The 15,592-nt window shown below is 57.6% G+C and overlaps 1 protein-coding gene across 2 annotated transcripts; it reads right to left on the minus strand.

Annotated features, from left to right (window-relative positions):
* Positions 1-672: 672 nt before the first annotated feature.
* Positions 673-14,995, minus strand: HM13 (histocompatibility minor 13). Of its 2 annotated transcripts, XM_075108411.1 has the most exons (13): positions 14,759-14,995; positions 13,210-13,308; positions 11,246-11,328; positions 10,168-10,256; positions 9,282-9,367; positions 9,010-9,135; positions 7,004-7,061; positions 6,352-6,435; positions 6,007-6,043; positions 4,795-4,897; positions 4,161-4,246; positions 1,754-1,947; positions 673-1,057 (listed from the first exon to the last, which is right to left on the minus strand). In XM_075108411.1, the coding sequence occupies exons 1-12, from the start codon at positions 14,936-14,938 to the stop codon at positions 1,797-1,799; spliced, it is 1,182 nt and encodes a 393-aa protein (XP_074964512.1). In that variant the 5' UTR covers positions 14,939-14,995; the 3' UTR covers positions 673-1,057; positions 1,754-1,796. The 2 variants fall into 2 exon arrangements, with proteins under 2 accessions (XP_074964512.1, XP_074964513.1); XM_075108412.1 differs by lacking the exon at positions 1,754-1,947 and having other exon boundaries at positions 14,759-14,992.
* Between the last annotated feature and the right edge of the window lie 597 nt (positions 14,996-15,592).

Raw genomic sequence — 15,592 nt, forward strand, 5'->3', positions numbered from 1 at the left:
ATGCAGGATCCTCCACATGCCTGTCCTGAGGGCGGGCAGGGAAGACACCGCTGGTGCTGCGGTACACAGGGCAGCCAGCCCCCGTGAGAGTCAAGGTGGCTGCTGGAGCTGCCCCTGCCTGCAGCCACTCCAGTGCCCACTGCCTGCACTGGTCCCCCGTGCCTGTCCCAGGCCCAGGGGGTGCAGGATGGTACCTGGCTCCCTCCAAGGAGGGGGGACAGCCCATGCTCTCTTCACCCCACACCGGCTGGGTTTGGGGTCACTCAGCTCTTTCTCTCCCATGCCTGCTTCCCAAGGCCATGGGGGCTCAGCCCATCCCACTGGGTTCCTGCACCCCAATCCCCACTCCAGGGCCAGACCCCAGCTCAAACCTGCCTGGTGACACACTGTGGGTCAGCAACTGTGGCCCTAAATCTGGGTGTTGCAGGGCAGGGGCTGAGGCTGAGGCCAGCCAGGGGAAGGCAGAGCACCAGAGGAACAGGAGGGGGGAAGGGGACTGTCACTTAGAAACAGCCAGACAACAGCCATGGGCCCCACAGGGAGAACAAGGCTGCCAGAGAGCTGGGATACTGATCCCAGTGTCGGCCAGGCAGCTGAGCAGCGGCTACAACTGGAGCAGCGACCAGAGCAAGGGCTGCCAGCACGGCCCTGGCACTGCCAGACCAGCACTCCTTCCTTTGACATGGTTTAATATGACAGAAAGCAAATGCACAATACAAAATTTAAAAACCGGCCTGTGGTTTGCCCCCCACCCACCTTGTACCCCCGTAGGAGATAAACAGGCGGGGGGGAGGTGGTGCGGCCCCAGGGGGCCGGCGGGGGGGTGGCTATGTGGCATACATCGATACCCCACCTGGGTGGTTGCTCCCACACAAACAACACGATGCTCTTGCACAATTGTTTCATCGTCTGTCACTTGCAGAGGGTCTGGAAGGGCCCCAGCCCAGCAGCACCAGGCACTGCCAGCGGGCAAGGTCAGTTCTCCTTCTTGGCAGCTTCTGTCCTTTCTTCTTTGGAGGCCCCTGGCACCTCCTTGGGGGTAGAGCTCTCCTCGTAGCTAAGGATGAGAGGGACAAGAGGGAGGAGTGAGTGGGGCTAGACCTTCTCTGGGGACAGAGAGTGCCAGGCAGGGACAGCCCAGCTCGGGGCCACAGGCTCGGTGTCTGCCCAGCTGCAGCGGCCAGGCCATGCTGAGGAGAGGGTGGACTCCAGCCATCAGTCTCCCAGTGTAGAAAACCTGACAGGGCAGAGCTCAGTTGGGGAGACAAGCACTACAACACTCCCTGAACACTTCCAGGGATGAGGTGCACCCAGCCAGGGCTGGGGCTTCCCCGGCCAAGTCCTCAGGCCGGCTCTGTGCCCCAGGGTCCATCTGCCCGTCAGCACCCATCAGCGCTCCTGAGAGCATCATTGGACATCCTGGATAGCACCACACTTTCCCCCATGCTGCCACGTCCAGTACTGGTGCCAGTGAGACTGGTTAGAGGGGGGAGCCACAGCAAGACCACAGCAGCAACGTCCCACCAGGGACTCACTCCTCTGGCTGCAAACCTCCCCAGCACCATCCCCAGGACCCTGGCAAAGGAAACCTGGGAGCACTGCCTTCTAGCAGGAAGCATGAGGGCAGAGATGTCAAATCCTCTCCCCTTCGCAGTCTCCCCTCAAAGACAAGGGAGAGAAGCTGGCCCGTAGCAGCAAGGTGACAGCTACTGCCTCTGCCCAGGGAAAGAGGAGAGCCAGGACCAGCCCCTACCTGGCCAGAGCGACAGACAGAGAAAGGGCACCATGTGTGATTGCTACATGGCACTAGGGCTTTGCTGCCGGCGTCGGCGGGGACAGGACAGTTTCTGCTGCATGGAATCAGCAAGGCTGGCCGGCGAGCCGGACACGGTGGGGAAGTGGGTAAGTCTTGGTGTGTGTGGCAAGATTTCAGCAGAGGATTCATAGCTGCAGGAGAGAGAGGAAGCAGTACGGGACAGGGGAAGACGAGGACAGAAAGGACATGGGGGGGGGGGGGGGGGGGAGGGAGAGAGAGAAAAAGCAGAAGTTTTGGAGTGAGGCTTCTGCAAACCCACCACCCTGTGCTGTCCCCTCCAGCTGCCAGCACCCACTAGCCCACACTGGGGTGGTCCTGGCGCCACGCTGGCAGGCTCCTGCCTGCACTCCCCTTGCTGGCAGGCCCCAGGACAGGGCTGCAGCATGGAAGAGCCAAGAGCTGAGACGTGGGGTGAAAGCAGCTCCTCCTGGCATGATTACAGCCAGGCAGACAGTACCCACAGGAGAGCAAGCCTGGGCACTGGGGTGGCAACGGCAGAACAGCACAGGGGCTGTGCAGGCAGATCAATGTGGCAGACCCTTTCCTGCCACTCAAGGACAGCTTGTCTGCAGCAGGTGTGAGTGGCAGGACAGGTTCCCCACTGCTGGCAGCTGACAGAGGCAGAGCGAAGGTTACTCCCTGCAGCGCTGGGAGCTACGAAACTGATCCTGATCTTGCCCACCTCTACTCCATCGGCACCCCTTCCCTGGGCCTGCAGCATAGACCTGCTCCCACCCTCCTGCAGTACTGCCTGTACTCGCCACTGCATCAGACCCTCGCTGCCCTCTCCCAGGGCAGCTGATGGCTGCTGTGAGACACCCTGTGCAGGCAGATCATTGCCTGCAGGCAGGCAGCCAGCAGAGACCACAGGAGAGCTGCCAGCTCCAGGCTGCCATCAGCATGGGGAGTAACAGGACACACCAAAGCCACACAGGGGAGCTACACCTGGTGGGATTCCTGCAGTGGGAGCCACTGCCCTCCAGGCACGAGTCCCATGCATCCTGCTTCCTTTGCCTGCAACTGGAGCAACTTCAAGGAGGTTCGACCCCAGGGCCTTTCAAGGTTGCAACCCCCCAGCCTCCTGTGCTTGCCCTGGCAGCGCTCAGCAAACAACAGTGGGCAGCACTTTGTGCTGGAGCAGCTTGTGCTAACGCTCTGTGGGGCACTAGCCCCTGCTGCCCAGCTGCCAGGCTCCCCAAGCGCCTTGCTGCCAGGGGGGCCGGACTCGCAGCTCATCTCTCCCGTTTCCTGGCACGGGAGGCGGTACTGCTGTCAGCTATTGAGTCACAGCACTGGGGAGAGCGGCTGCAGGATCCCAGGTGCACAGGAAGGACGATCCCAGGACACTCAGCGCCTGCAGCAGTGATTGTCAGAAGCAAACATCAAAGGACGGGCAGGTGCGGCAGGGCTGGGGAGCCAGCCCAGCTGACAGCCCGGTGGGAACACACATACTTGCATCTCCCAGGGGAGGGGAAGGAGGCAAGAACAGCCAGCTCTCCACAGCACCCCAGGTGGGTGCTGGTTTCCCTCTGAGCAGGCTGGGGGCTCAGGCAGGCGCCCCCCCAGAGCAGGGAGGCTGTGGGGTGCATGGCCCTGCTTTGGTATGGATGTTCCCTTCCCTCCTCTGCTTCAGCCATCCCCAAAAAAGCAACTGCACTGGGCCACCACCAAGCCTCGAGCACAACCAGCCAAGCACAGTGGAGGAACAGCTCCCAGGCAGGCTAGGCCATGCTCCACATGGCTCAGAGGGCCAGTCCAGGCAGGAGACCAAAGCTGCCCACTGCAGCGAACAGGCAAAAGCCTGGACCATGGCAGGCTGAGAGAAGGGCTGGACCATGAGTGCAGCACAGATCCCCTTATCTGCATCTACAGTCCCCAGGACAGGGAGACTGCTGTAAACAAGGATACTTCACCTGAGCTGGGAGGCTGGGATGTGCTTGAACCAGGCCTGGCTGCTCTCACAGCCGGATCCAGCTCTGTTCTCCCCCACCCACAGGCCCTGGGACACAATGACCAAGTATCTCAGCACCAGGTGTGCAGTCCCACCCTCCCCTGCCTGCCAGCACACGGGAAGAGTTTGTCACCAGGGCGTAAAGCAATACCAGGTGCTGCCTGCCTGTTGGTACTGCACCAAAGCTCCCACCCAGCTACGACGAGGTGGCTGGAGCCAGGGCCGGCATGTACAAACACAGACCCACTCCCTCCACCCACACACGCACGCGCACACCCAGAGCATGCCCAGATGAACCCATCCCTCCAGCTGTGCCCAGGCGTGGGAACATCTGCACGTTTCATGTGCTCCAGTGCCGTGGGCGAAACAGCTCCATCCCCAGCTGATGCTCACCTGAACATTTCAGTTACTTCTCCCTTTGCCAAGGCCACAAGAAGTGGGAATCCAATGCATGCCGGGACCAGGTACAGAAGAGCAGGCTGTCAGGAAGAAAAACAACTGTTAAACCAAACCACAAATCACCCTCCTGGAGTAGTGTGAGGTGAGCTAGCCCTGTCCCCTCTGCACCCACGGCATGTGTCACAGCACTGCACAGAGGGTTAACATCCCAGGAAGTAGACTGGAGAGCCAAGTTACAGCTGCAGCAGCACAAAATCCTTGCTGTGAGGTCCCAGTGAGCCACAAACACGCTGAGGGCCCCCATGCAGACCAGCAACAGCACCCACAGTGTATGGGCTCCTAAGGCCCCTCCACAGCATGGAGGGCGGGTCTTCAGGGACAGCTTGGCTGCGAAGAGCCACAAAAACACAGAGCAGACTGCCTGAACCAGCCTTGCCCCAAAGAGGACTCTGTTCCAGCTAGGCACACAAGCTTTAAGCAGGGAAAGGTAGAAGCAAGTGCTTGAAAAACAAAGGCAAGACAAGGAATGCATCTACTTTTTCCTGGCATGATACAGGAACCTCATGGCCAAGCTGGCATTGTACTGCTTGGGATGTGCATCTGCAGGAGGCAGCACAGCAGAGCTCACCTGGGCGTGCTTGAAGATGTGCATGATGAATATGGTCAGGCCCAGCCCGAAGATGTAGGCCACAAAGCTGGTGTAGAAATACGTGTGCGTGTTCTTCTTCAAGCTGTAGGGAAAGGGAGCAGAGGCCAGTGACTTTGGGTCTGGGATGCCAGTGCCAAAATGGAGCTGGCCCAGCATTCTCAGCCATCTCCCACTGTGATGGGGAGTGGGGAACTGTGCTCTGCCCGTGATCTCAGGCCAGTGCAGAGACTGCCACCAGCGCAATCCCTGGTCTCGTGGGAGCAGTGTGGGACTGGATGGGGTGACACCCAGGTGAGGGGCTAGGGAAGGGAAGAAGGCACATGATTCTGCTGCTGGATGGCTACTGTGGGGGAAGGAATCAATGCTGGGACCCAAGGAGAGGGTCCCACTTGCCTGGGGGAGGCACAGCCAGTCCCTGGCATCCCACTCTCAGCACGTGCCATTTTATCGCAGGGCAGGCCACGGGAACTGGGATTCCCAGCAGGTGCAGGCAGGATGTGGGCGGAAACACCTGGAAGAGCTGGCACAGACCAAAGGGTCTGTGCAACAGTAGTGAGAGCAGGGCCACACCACCACAGTCACACAAAGCGGACTTTCCCAGCAGCTCCACAGCTGGAGACTTTTCGTGTGGGGCAACTGCTGAAAGCTACACCCTGGTGGTAGGTGCAGCTTCCCTGCGTAGAAAGGAGCTGTTTCCCCCAACATCAGTGGCAACCCAGAGGCAGCCAGCACTGCCAAGCACTGATTTGCATCCACGCTAGCACTTCCCAGGTGTCAGCACCCCCAGCTCTTTCCTATGCTGTTGCCACTTCCCCTTGGTGCTGCAGCACTGCCCTCTCTTCCTCAGTGCCAAGAAGCTGGTGAGGCTCTGGGGGGCCATTACATGCTGCTGCCCCAGCCCCCTCCTGTGTGCTGCCTGCCTAGCCCACCCTGCCATGGTGGATCAAACAACTCACCCCCAACACTCAAGACTTACCCACAAAGCCAGCCCTGCTCACATGTACTCTTCCAAGAGCTTCCCCTTGCACCCCCATCCCAGCCACTCTGCTCTCCCAGGTTGCCACGCCAAGCCCCAGAGGGGAGCACGTGACTGCACTTCTGGCTTCCCCTTCCCCTTTTTCCTCTACAAAAGCAACTCAAATAGGCTGCAAGATCCAACCTGCCAGAGACCCTTCCCTGTCGCCCACTCACCTGATGTCAAACCGCAGCAGCAAGGCAATGAAGATCCCTGCAGGGAAAAGGGGACAGTGAGGGGACAGAGGCTGTAGGAAAGGCTGAGGGAGGCAGGGCAGGTCCCGCAGCAGCTCTGGGTGCGGTGCCTGGGCTGACAGTGCCCTCTTGTGGCAACAAGGCACTAGGACAGGACCTGGAGGGAGACCCCTAGTCCACAAAGTCCCCAGTCCTCGCAGCCCCCAGACCCAGCAGGAGGCCCGCAGGGCTCCGGCATGGCCAAAGGCAGACCGAGGCACCCACTCAGCTCCCCACAGCCCGGTCAGGCAGGTGACCCCGGTCACATACCCCCTCTTCTGACCTTACCTGGAATGACAATGTCTCCCAGACCCAGCATGGCAAAGTTGTCAGCCTCCAGTCCCTTCTCCAGCAGGTCCTGAGGGAAAACCACTACCGAGGAGTAGAAAGAGGAACAGTGAGGGGGGGAGTGTCTGTGCTGAGCAGACCTCAGCACTGCTGTGCCTGGCAAAAAGGGACCAGAGCAGGGCAAGGACCCTGTTCCTGCCCTTGGCCCCCTCCTCACCTGCAGCTCCCCCCTTCTTCCTGGGACAACTCTGGGATGGGAAACAGAGGGCTTTGGGGCCAGCCCTACGTGCAGATTTCAGCCCCAGCTCCCAGGACCCAAATCACTGCATGCTCCACAAAAGAAGAAATTCACGACTCCTGCTGTTTTTCTGGAGGTTTAATTTTTTTTTTCTGAGCAGGTAAAATTGCGCACTCTGGGGGTGCAGACTAACCCAGCGAGCTCTGGGGTCTGCAAACCATCTGTCTCCAGAGACCTGGCCAGTCTCCCTGCAGGTCAGTGACACCACACAGCAGTCTAAGGGGTCACTAGCATGAAACCTTCCTACACACATCCCACCTTCTGAGCCATCTCCAGAAGGCAGAGGATGCATAGGGCAGTGACCGCAGGAGAACGGACAGCCCCTCCTCCAGCACAGGGGGAAGATCTACTCACGTTTTATTGGGGCCTCAAACGATTTGGCAACTGTCACCATCACATTGGTGCCAAAGACCTAGGGGCAAACGGAGGAGTCTGAGGTGACCACAGCTGCACAGGGACATGCGCACATTCAGCTACACCCTCACTGCAGGGCCCAGAGCAGCCTCAGTGGCAGAAAATAGCCAAAGAACCACTGAACTGTGGGCAGGAGTCCTGCAAGTGAGCCCACCACCCAGGAAGAAAGGGATAGGACAGTGCTTGAGGACATGAGTGTGTCATCATGGCCGTTCTGCTTTCAGAGTAGCACTGGGAAGACCACTCATATCGCAGAGCTGTGGTGCTGCCCACCATCCGGCCTTCCCCAGCACCTTCCCCTGCAGGTCGGGTTCAGCTCCAATCAGTCAACTCAGTGCAAAGCCTGACCACCATGCAGGGTGTTATTTAAGGGCAGGAGCCCCCAGTGGAGGGTCCCAGCCAGCTGCCCATGAGGTTCCAACAGGGACTGGAGCAATTGCCAGATCAGCTGCATTTTGTTCTGATGTAATTTCTTTGTACTGCCCTATCAGCCCTAAATATTGGCATCATTTGGGGGACAGATTGTAAACACATAGGTCAACCATCCTTATTTCTGTTCGCTTTCACTTCCAAGTTTCCAGTCTTGGCTATTCCAGCAGCAGGCACATAGAGCAGGTGCTGGTTAGCACCAGGTGAGCAAGATCCTAGAGCTAGGGATTAAAAAGAAACCTTAAAGCAAGCACTGGGCATCAGATTAACTCACATAAAGTGCAGCAAGCTCTGGGCATCTCCACAGAGTGACAAGACTCCACATGGGGACCAGGGAAAAGCAACACATGCAAATTCACCCTAAGGCTATTCAGGGGGCAATATCATCAATCCACTGTGCAGTTCTCCTTCCTCCCTGAAACCCTCCTTGGATCATACTGTGATTAAATCCATGCTAAGATCCGAGTGACCAGTCCCTGCAGAGGGGCACAGTAAGAGGGTCTTCACTTCAGGATGGCCCTTCCGTGAGGCTCCAGCAGTACACTGACCTGCCAGGGAAGCCAAGGCAGGAGACAGCCAGCAAGTGGAGAGCAGCAACGGTTGCACTCTTGCTGTCTCCCAAACACTGGGAAGACACTCACACCTCAAGGAAGATGTGAAGCACTGGGTGTGCTAAGCCAGAAGGCTGAATCCTCTCCAGCTGAGAGCAGCAGAGGAAGTGACACACAGGCTAACAAACCACATTGCTGAGACCGGTAACGAGCCTATGAAACAGGGGCAGCACCAGCCAAGTACAAAATAACACACAGTAGCCAGGCTTAAATAGGGAAGAATTAGTCAGGCAGCTGCAGAGCTGCTGGACAGATCTCAAGGTATACAAGGCTCTCAGACATTTGGAAACCCAGTAATTCTGAAGGTAGAGGCAGCAGGAAGCAGAAGGGGGATACGGACATTACAAGAAACATAGGTCAAGGCCCATTGCAGAGAGATAAGGAAAACCTCAACATTAAGATGCTGGGGCACTGCACTTGCTGAGGGAAAGAGACTGGAGGCATTCCAGTATGTGGTCCTCTGTGCAAGAGAACATAAGGACACTAATGAAGCCAGCAGATGCCAGAGCTGAGGAACAGCCCATACAAGCAGGATCAGTGTAGCCCAGAGCAGTCTTATCTTCCAGCCCACCCAGCAGCTCTATCAGGCATTGGGAAGACCTTAGCTGGGAATACAGGTAACCAGAACTGGACGTGCCACACACCCAGGTACCCCACAACAGCCCTGATGAGATCCCTGCCAGCCCTGGGCTTTCTAAGCCAGAGATTAAAAGAATACACATTTGCTGAGCCTTGTTCAGCCACTGATGATTCTGTCACCACACCCCTTTGGGCTGAGAAAGTGGAAATCCTGACTGCAAATGTGTGTCCAGCCAGCGTGCTGCCTCTGAAGAGGCATAACACCACGCACATGCCTTCCGCCAATGGCTGCAACTCGCGTCCACCCCGGGGAACACTCCCGATTACCCAGAAGACGTCGTAGATGAAGAGGCCCCCAAGCAAGATGCAGCCAGTGCTGACGTTGTTCAAGTGCAGCAGCTCCACCCCGTTGAGGGAGAATGCCAGCCCAAAGAGATTGTTGGCAATCCAGTGCTGAGAATGACAAGAAAGGGAGATTTGGGTCCCACTGCACATGCTGAGCCACGGCCTCAGCCTGCAGAGGCCTTGCGTGGAAAGGGGCCTGGGTCTGATCCAGCCTGGTCCCTGGCCTCCCCGCAACAGGGCTGTGGCTCCCTTACCTTTCTCAGCAGATACCACACCCCTACAACACTGCTCAGGGCCAGGCATACGAGATCCTTGGTGTCAAACTCGTAATTCACTATTTCTGCAATAAAACAGAGAAGTCAGATTTTGGGCAGCCCAGGCAGCTCCCCTTGCTACGCAGGGCAGAGATGAGTGACTTTACAGCTGGGGAGCAACACAGACCACAGCGCTCACATCCCAAATGAGAGGACTGTACCCACAGAAATGTCTGTGCCACAGTTAACACATGCAAACTGCATGCAAGGAAGCAGCTGGTCCTGGCAAGCCCAGACCTTCTCCTTCAGCCAGACTCTGCCACATGGACAGCATCTGCGATCCTTCTGTCAATAAGGAAATTGGATTCAGGCACTGTCTAAGGCAGGGAGAGGCAAATCTTCCCCCTCTTCCTGCGCCAGTTAATTCCTGGTGGTATCTCTACAAGTATTCCCTTACCAGTAAAGCTACTGGGCAGGATACTTATCAAAGCATCTTCTATCAGTGCAAAGATTTGAATCAGATCAGTTAAGACAGCACAAAAAAGTCAGTACTGTGCTACCCGAGGAGCTTAAAGGCAGTGTATTTAACAGCAGCCATAGCTCCATTCCTGTAGCACTCTGGGATCTGTCTCTGTTTTCTCACTGCCAGCCAGGGGCAGCACAGAGAGAGAGCGCCAGCTCGTGCAGGAAGACGCACATGGCAGCCCCAGCTCTGCAGGGATACACAGGGCTCACACTGGCTACAGAGGCACAGCAGGGACCAAGAGGCAAGTCTTTGAGAAGGTTGTTTCAATGGGCTGAAAGTTAAAACACCAAGTGAGCAAGAAACCATAGAGTAAAGGCAGAAAACATCCAGGCCCCCAGAGAGACCAGCGAGCCAACATACCCTCCTTGCTCTCCCCAGAGCCCTGGGTGAAGAGGAGCTGGTATTGTTTGTTGGGGAAGTTTGCAGGGAAGAATCTGTTCATCATGGGGCTGAAACGAGAGGTGCAGAGAAGGGCAGTTGAACAGAAACCCCACAGGACACACTACCCAGCACCTCTGCATGACAGTGTCCCAGCACAGATGTCAGCCCACACCCCCTCCAGTGACAGGGAAATGCCAGGTTTTGCCATGTCAGGGACCAGCAGGAGCCCCAGCTTCAGTCACCAAGACACAGGCATGGGACCTTGTCCTCCCCAGAGGTCTGATCTGCCCATATGTGACAGTCCCCCAAAATGCTCTAGGGCAACAGGCACAGAGCATCACCCGCAAGAAGTTAGGACCCACCCCAGACCCCAGCAGGTTCCCTGTGCTCCCCCAGCAGCACCCTGAGACTGTACGCATCTGGTCACCCAGAACTGGCTGTGCCACCACCAAACAGCCCTCCTGCAGAGCCAGGAGCAAAGCCCTTGCCACAGTGCCAGTCTAGGGAAAGCATCTGGTCCTCAACACCCTAGGGCTCAGAGAACAGGAAACCAGTTTTACTTTTTCAGTTACTGAAACAGCCTGAGCTTTCAACACCTCATGTCAAGCATCCACATGAGAGGCTGGGGACATTATAAGGAGCTCCAGCTGCCTGTTTCAGCCATTCCAATAAGAGGAAGATGGGTGGCAAGGAGCTCTCCCCTCCACAGGGCAGCGAGGACTGTGCCAGCCCATAGCAGCTCTTACAGCAGTGGCCACGCACACCTCCACAATCCTCCAGTGATGCTGCATGGGGTACCAGATCACTGGGACCCCCAAGGCTGTGGTTCTGCCCCTGGCTGCCCCATGAGGAAAGGTTCACAGCATGCTCTGAGCCTGCCTCCCTGAGGGAGAGGAAACACCCTTCACGCCGCTGAGGGAAAACACTCTACAAGCTGGGATTTGCCGCAAGGCAAGGGTACTCTAGAAACCCCCCAATAAACTCAATGCCCTGCTGCCTTGCAAAGTGGGCAGCCTTGGATGACCCCACCCCAGTCATACCCTTTCTTCCCCTGTACCTGATGGTGTGGGACAGGGCTAGGATCCCCAGCACAAAGAAATACATGGAAAGCAGAAGATTGATGTACTCTTGAGAAAATATCTGCAAGACAAATCCAGAGAGGGGTCAGTTACCGCAGCATCCTCTCCATCGACAGCACAAGGAAGCACTTAACATTGCGATCAGCAGCTGCTGTGTCAGTGCTCCAGGGAGACGAGAATAGCTGGAATAACCCAAATTCTTGCACTGCTGGTGTGAAATATGTTGGAAATAGCCACATGCTCACAGAACAAGCACAATGGGTCTGCGAGTTGTCACGCATTTATGAGGTGCTAGGGTCAAAAAATAACCCTGCACTGCAGAAAGGAGGACAGAGCTTCCCCCATGCATCCGCAGCGGAGCAGGGAGTGAGGCACCGCACCACTCCTGGGGACTGCCCCAGCAGAAGGGAGCACCAGCACCCCCGCCTTGCTACTGCAGCAGGCCAAGCGCATCCTGCCCTAATTAAACAGGGTATTATTAGAACTCATGCCCTCCGATGCACACTGCCTTACTGCCGAATCACACCCCTACATCCCAATGCAGGGGGACCCCGGCGCCTTCTGTGCCCTCCTGGAAGGAGGATGCTGGAATACAAGAGCTCATGGCAGGTTGCAGATATTAAAAGGAAGAGACACCAATCATGCAGCAACTTCAGCAGGACCATGCTGCATGTTCAGTACTTCTTTTCCTGGCATCTCCACCCCAGCCAGCAGCAAGAGGCAGAAAAGGCACCTGAGGTGGCAGAGGAGTACCCCCAGACATGGGCCACAGGGAAGAGGTGGGCTGCAGGGGGTCCTTTCAGCAGCCAGAGGGGCCTGGCAGCAGGTCTGGTGGCTGTTCCACATCCCACCATCAGGAGAGGCTCAGCAGATGCTCCACTTTACTACTGGTGAACTATGAGATAAGCTACAGCCCTAGTGAGCACACAGGCTAAACTTCACCACTGGGACAGCAGGGCATATTGCCAGGGAGGCCTGATCCTGTCTGCTGCTCCAGAGCTGACCTCTGTGGCTGTGCAGGCTGCAGCACACATTCACCTTTCCAGGGCAGCTGCAGCATGGGCCGGTACCCAGGCCCACACCAGGGTAAGGGCCATCAGCCCACATGGCAGCTCAACCCAAGGTAGGAGCCCGCAGAGTCAGCTGGATGCTGTGCAGTAACTGCAATGGGTGGAGAAGGGACTGTAAACTGAAATATTCCCAATTTTGCATATTAAATGTCACCTGGCCAGCCAGGAACACCTTACAGGTGGCCCAGGACAGTGGAGTTGGAAGCAGCCGTGTCAACAGGACAGCTCTGCAGTGGCAGCCCCATGGCTTGTCAGGCCCCTCCAAGAGCTCAGCCACATGCCAGATGTGTGTGAGCAGCCAAATGCCTTTTAAGCCCCAATACCTTCTCCACACAGCCAAAAGCACCCACTGCTGGGATCATCTATCTGTGACCCAGGAACGGTCATCTTACACTACTTGTTGGCTCTGCACAACTAAAAGACTTCATCTGAACACAGAGGGGCTTGCCCACGAGCTAGCGATCACCTAGGCCTGCAGCCAAGATGGCTTCAGGAGCACAACGCAGAGACAGTAGCGTTTGCAGCTCAGCAGTCCCTGGCACCCTTTGGTTTCACTCCATGCACTTTCAGGTCAGCCCATGGAGGCAGGCAGAGCTCAGGGGTGAACTCACCCCTTGGCAGCTCTCCAGAACCACTTGTGCACAGACTCCAATTTGCCCCAAGCTGTAACAATTCAGGTGAGAACTGATGTCCTCCTATGTGGTGACACTGAAGAGCTTGAGCTGTGCAGCCTTACATACTTTCTGTCCCAATGCTATGGGCCCCCAACTAGGGTAAGCAAAAAATCGAGTCAGTCCCACTTTGGGAGCTCCTGACAAGGCAGGGAGGACATCAGGCACTGGTTCCAGTGCCCGCCAGCATTGCTCACTTACTTTAAAGAAGAGGTAGAGCCCCAGAAGGGTGCAACTGGCAACAATGGGAAAACGAGCAGCGTCTCGGCTGGTAATGGTCTCCGGCATCTCTGAGGAGTTCTGGGGAGGGAAGGAGAGTGGATCAGCTCTGGCTCTGGCATCCTACCTGAGCAGGAGGTGAACAGACACAATGAGTGGCTCTGTGGTGGCTTTGAGAGGGGCAGGGCACCTGCTGACCCCCCGTCGTTCCCAGAGGTGGGCTCTGTCACAGGCAGAGCCCGAGATGGAAAATGAAAACCTCACACTCATCCTTCTGAGGGCTGCCATGATTTACTGCTTTTTTCCTCGTGGAGAAGGGAAAAAAAAAAAAACTGTGCTGGCATTGTTCCTTTCTCCCCCTGCCCAGAGGGAAGCCAAGCTCCCTCACTGCTCATACCCGGCCATCCCCGTCAGCCTCCCCATCTGTGCACACCATATGTCGATCACCCTCTGAATGACGTTTCTCTCCAAACACCTTTTTATCCCTCACCTTGCTCTTGGGACACCCCTTGTGCTCAAAAGCCCCAGATTTTAAAACCACTTTCGGCTTCTGAGGCATCTTTGCACCAGCTAAACCAGCCCCCTTGAAAGCCATTTCCCACGAGAGACCTTCAGCTTTCAGGGGAGAGGCAGAGGGCTGCTGGCTCCCCTGCCCAGCTGGCCATTGCTCAGAGATCTAATCTTGCACAGGCAAACACCTGCAACCAGTGCCGGACACAGCGCATATTAACAGAAGCCCTTACGCAAAGCAACCTGCAAAGGAATAACAGCTTATCCCAGGCACAACGGCTGCCACACAATGCTCAGAAGCACAGAAGCAAGTGCTCAAAGAGCCACTGGCTCCCTGCGGTGTGAGCGAAAAGAAATCTGCCCCCAGAACCACAGCCAGGCCCTGCTCGCAGATCTCAGTTGCCTGAGCTGCCAGGAACCCCACTAATACCAGCTGAAACCCCTGACGTAAGGCTTAAGGGCAGACTAGGGGCTTTAAAAACAGTCCCTTCTCCTGAGTGTTGGGGTTTAAGACCCGAGGCCAGGCCCAAGATGCAGACAGCAGTGCAATGGGCTACAGGGACAGCACAGGGGATGCAGGCAGGGGAGCACAGCAGCACCCCGGGGACCAGCCCCAGCGCTGCGGGGCGGGGGAGCAAAGCCACGCACGATTCCCCCCAACACGGCATCTCTGGTGGGGGAACACGGTGCAGTTACGAGTTATGCAGCACTTGAATTTATCGGGATGGTGAGGACGGGGCTGGAAAAGATCACAGGGGAAGCCAGATCTCTCCCCGGGGTCCCCGCCTCCACCGGGGCGCGGGTCTTTCTGCCTTCTCAGGGAGGGCGCCGGGCCGGCCGTGGGAAAGGACACCCGTGGGGACTCTCGCGGTGGGCAAGGTCTAGAGTCCCCGAGGGGGTCCCGGGAGGGGCGGGGAGCAGTGGCCGCTGCCGGGCACGGGAGGCCCGGTGACCCCCGGTACAGAGGGGGCGGCGGCCCGGGGCGGTGGGAGGCCGTGTCGCCCCGGGGCCGCGGCGATACCTTGCTCTTGGCGCAGCTGACGGAGCGCAGCGCCCCGAAGAAGATGGGCAGCAGCGCCATGAGGACGAGGCTGCCGTAGGCCAGCGCCATGCCCTCGGGGGTGGCGGGCGGCCGGGCGGCCGGAGGGGACCCGGCCCCGGCCCCGGCGGCGCTGCCGTTGTGCGCCGCGGCCTCCTCCATGGCGGCTGCTCCCACCGGGGTCCGCTTCCGGCCGACGCGCGCCAGGGACACGTCCTCTTACCGACCGGAAGGTGCATCACGCGTCAACGACGCCGACGCTAACCACGCCCCCGGCAACCCGGGGCCGCGTTGCTAGGAGACCGACAGAGGGCCCGATCCTGGCCTTGGGCCCGATCCTGGCCTTGGGCTCGGCCCGGAGCCCCCGCCTCGTGGCCGGTCTCCAGGCTGGCCTCCCCCAGCATAGAATCATAGAATCGTTAAGGCCGGAAAAGACCTCTAAGATCACCAGGTCCAACATTCAACTCAACACCACCATGCCTCCTAAACCATGCCCTGAAGTGCCACGTCTACACGTGTTTTGAACACCTCCAGGGATGGTGACTCAACCGCCCCTCTGGGCAGCCTGTTCCAGTGCCTGACCACTCTTTCAGTAAAGCATTTTTTTCCTAATATCCAACCTAAACCTCCCCTGACACAGCTTGAGGCCATTTCCTCTCATCCTATCACTAGTAACTTGGGAGAAGAGACTGACTGCCACCTCACTGCAACCTCCTTTCAGGTACTTGCAGAGAGCGAGAAGGGCTCCCCTCAGCCTCCCCTTCTCCAGGCTAAACACCCCCAGCCCCTCAGCCGCTCCTCATCAGACTTGTGCTC

This window comes from Phalacrocorax aristotelis, chromosome 13 (assembly GCF_949628215.1).
Source record: "Phalacrocorax aristotelis chromosome 13, bGulAri2.1, whole genome shotgun sequence".
Lineage (NCBI taxonomy): Eukaryota > Metazoa > Chordata > Aves > Suliformes > Phalacrocoracidae > Phalacrocorax > Phalacrocorax aristotelis.

Coding starts and splice junctions, on each gene's coding strand:
- HM13 (XM_075108411.1), bottom strand. CDS start 14,938: ATGGAGGAGGCCGCGGCGCACAACGGCAGCGCCGCCGGGGCCGGGGCC. Junction 9,368..10,167: donor CTCTGGGGAGAGCAAGGAGG/GTATGTTGGCTC, acceptor GTTTTATTGCAG/AAATAGTGAATTACGAGTTT. Junction 6,436..7,003: donor GTTTGAGGCCCCAATAAAAC/GTGAGTAGATCT, acceptor ACTCCTCGGTAG/TGGTTTTCCCTCAGGACCTG.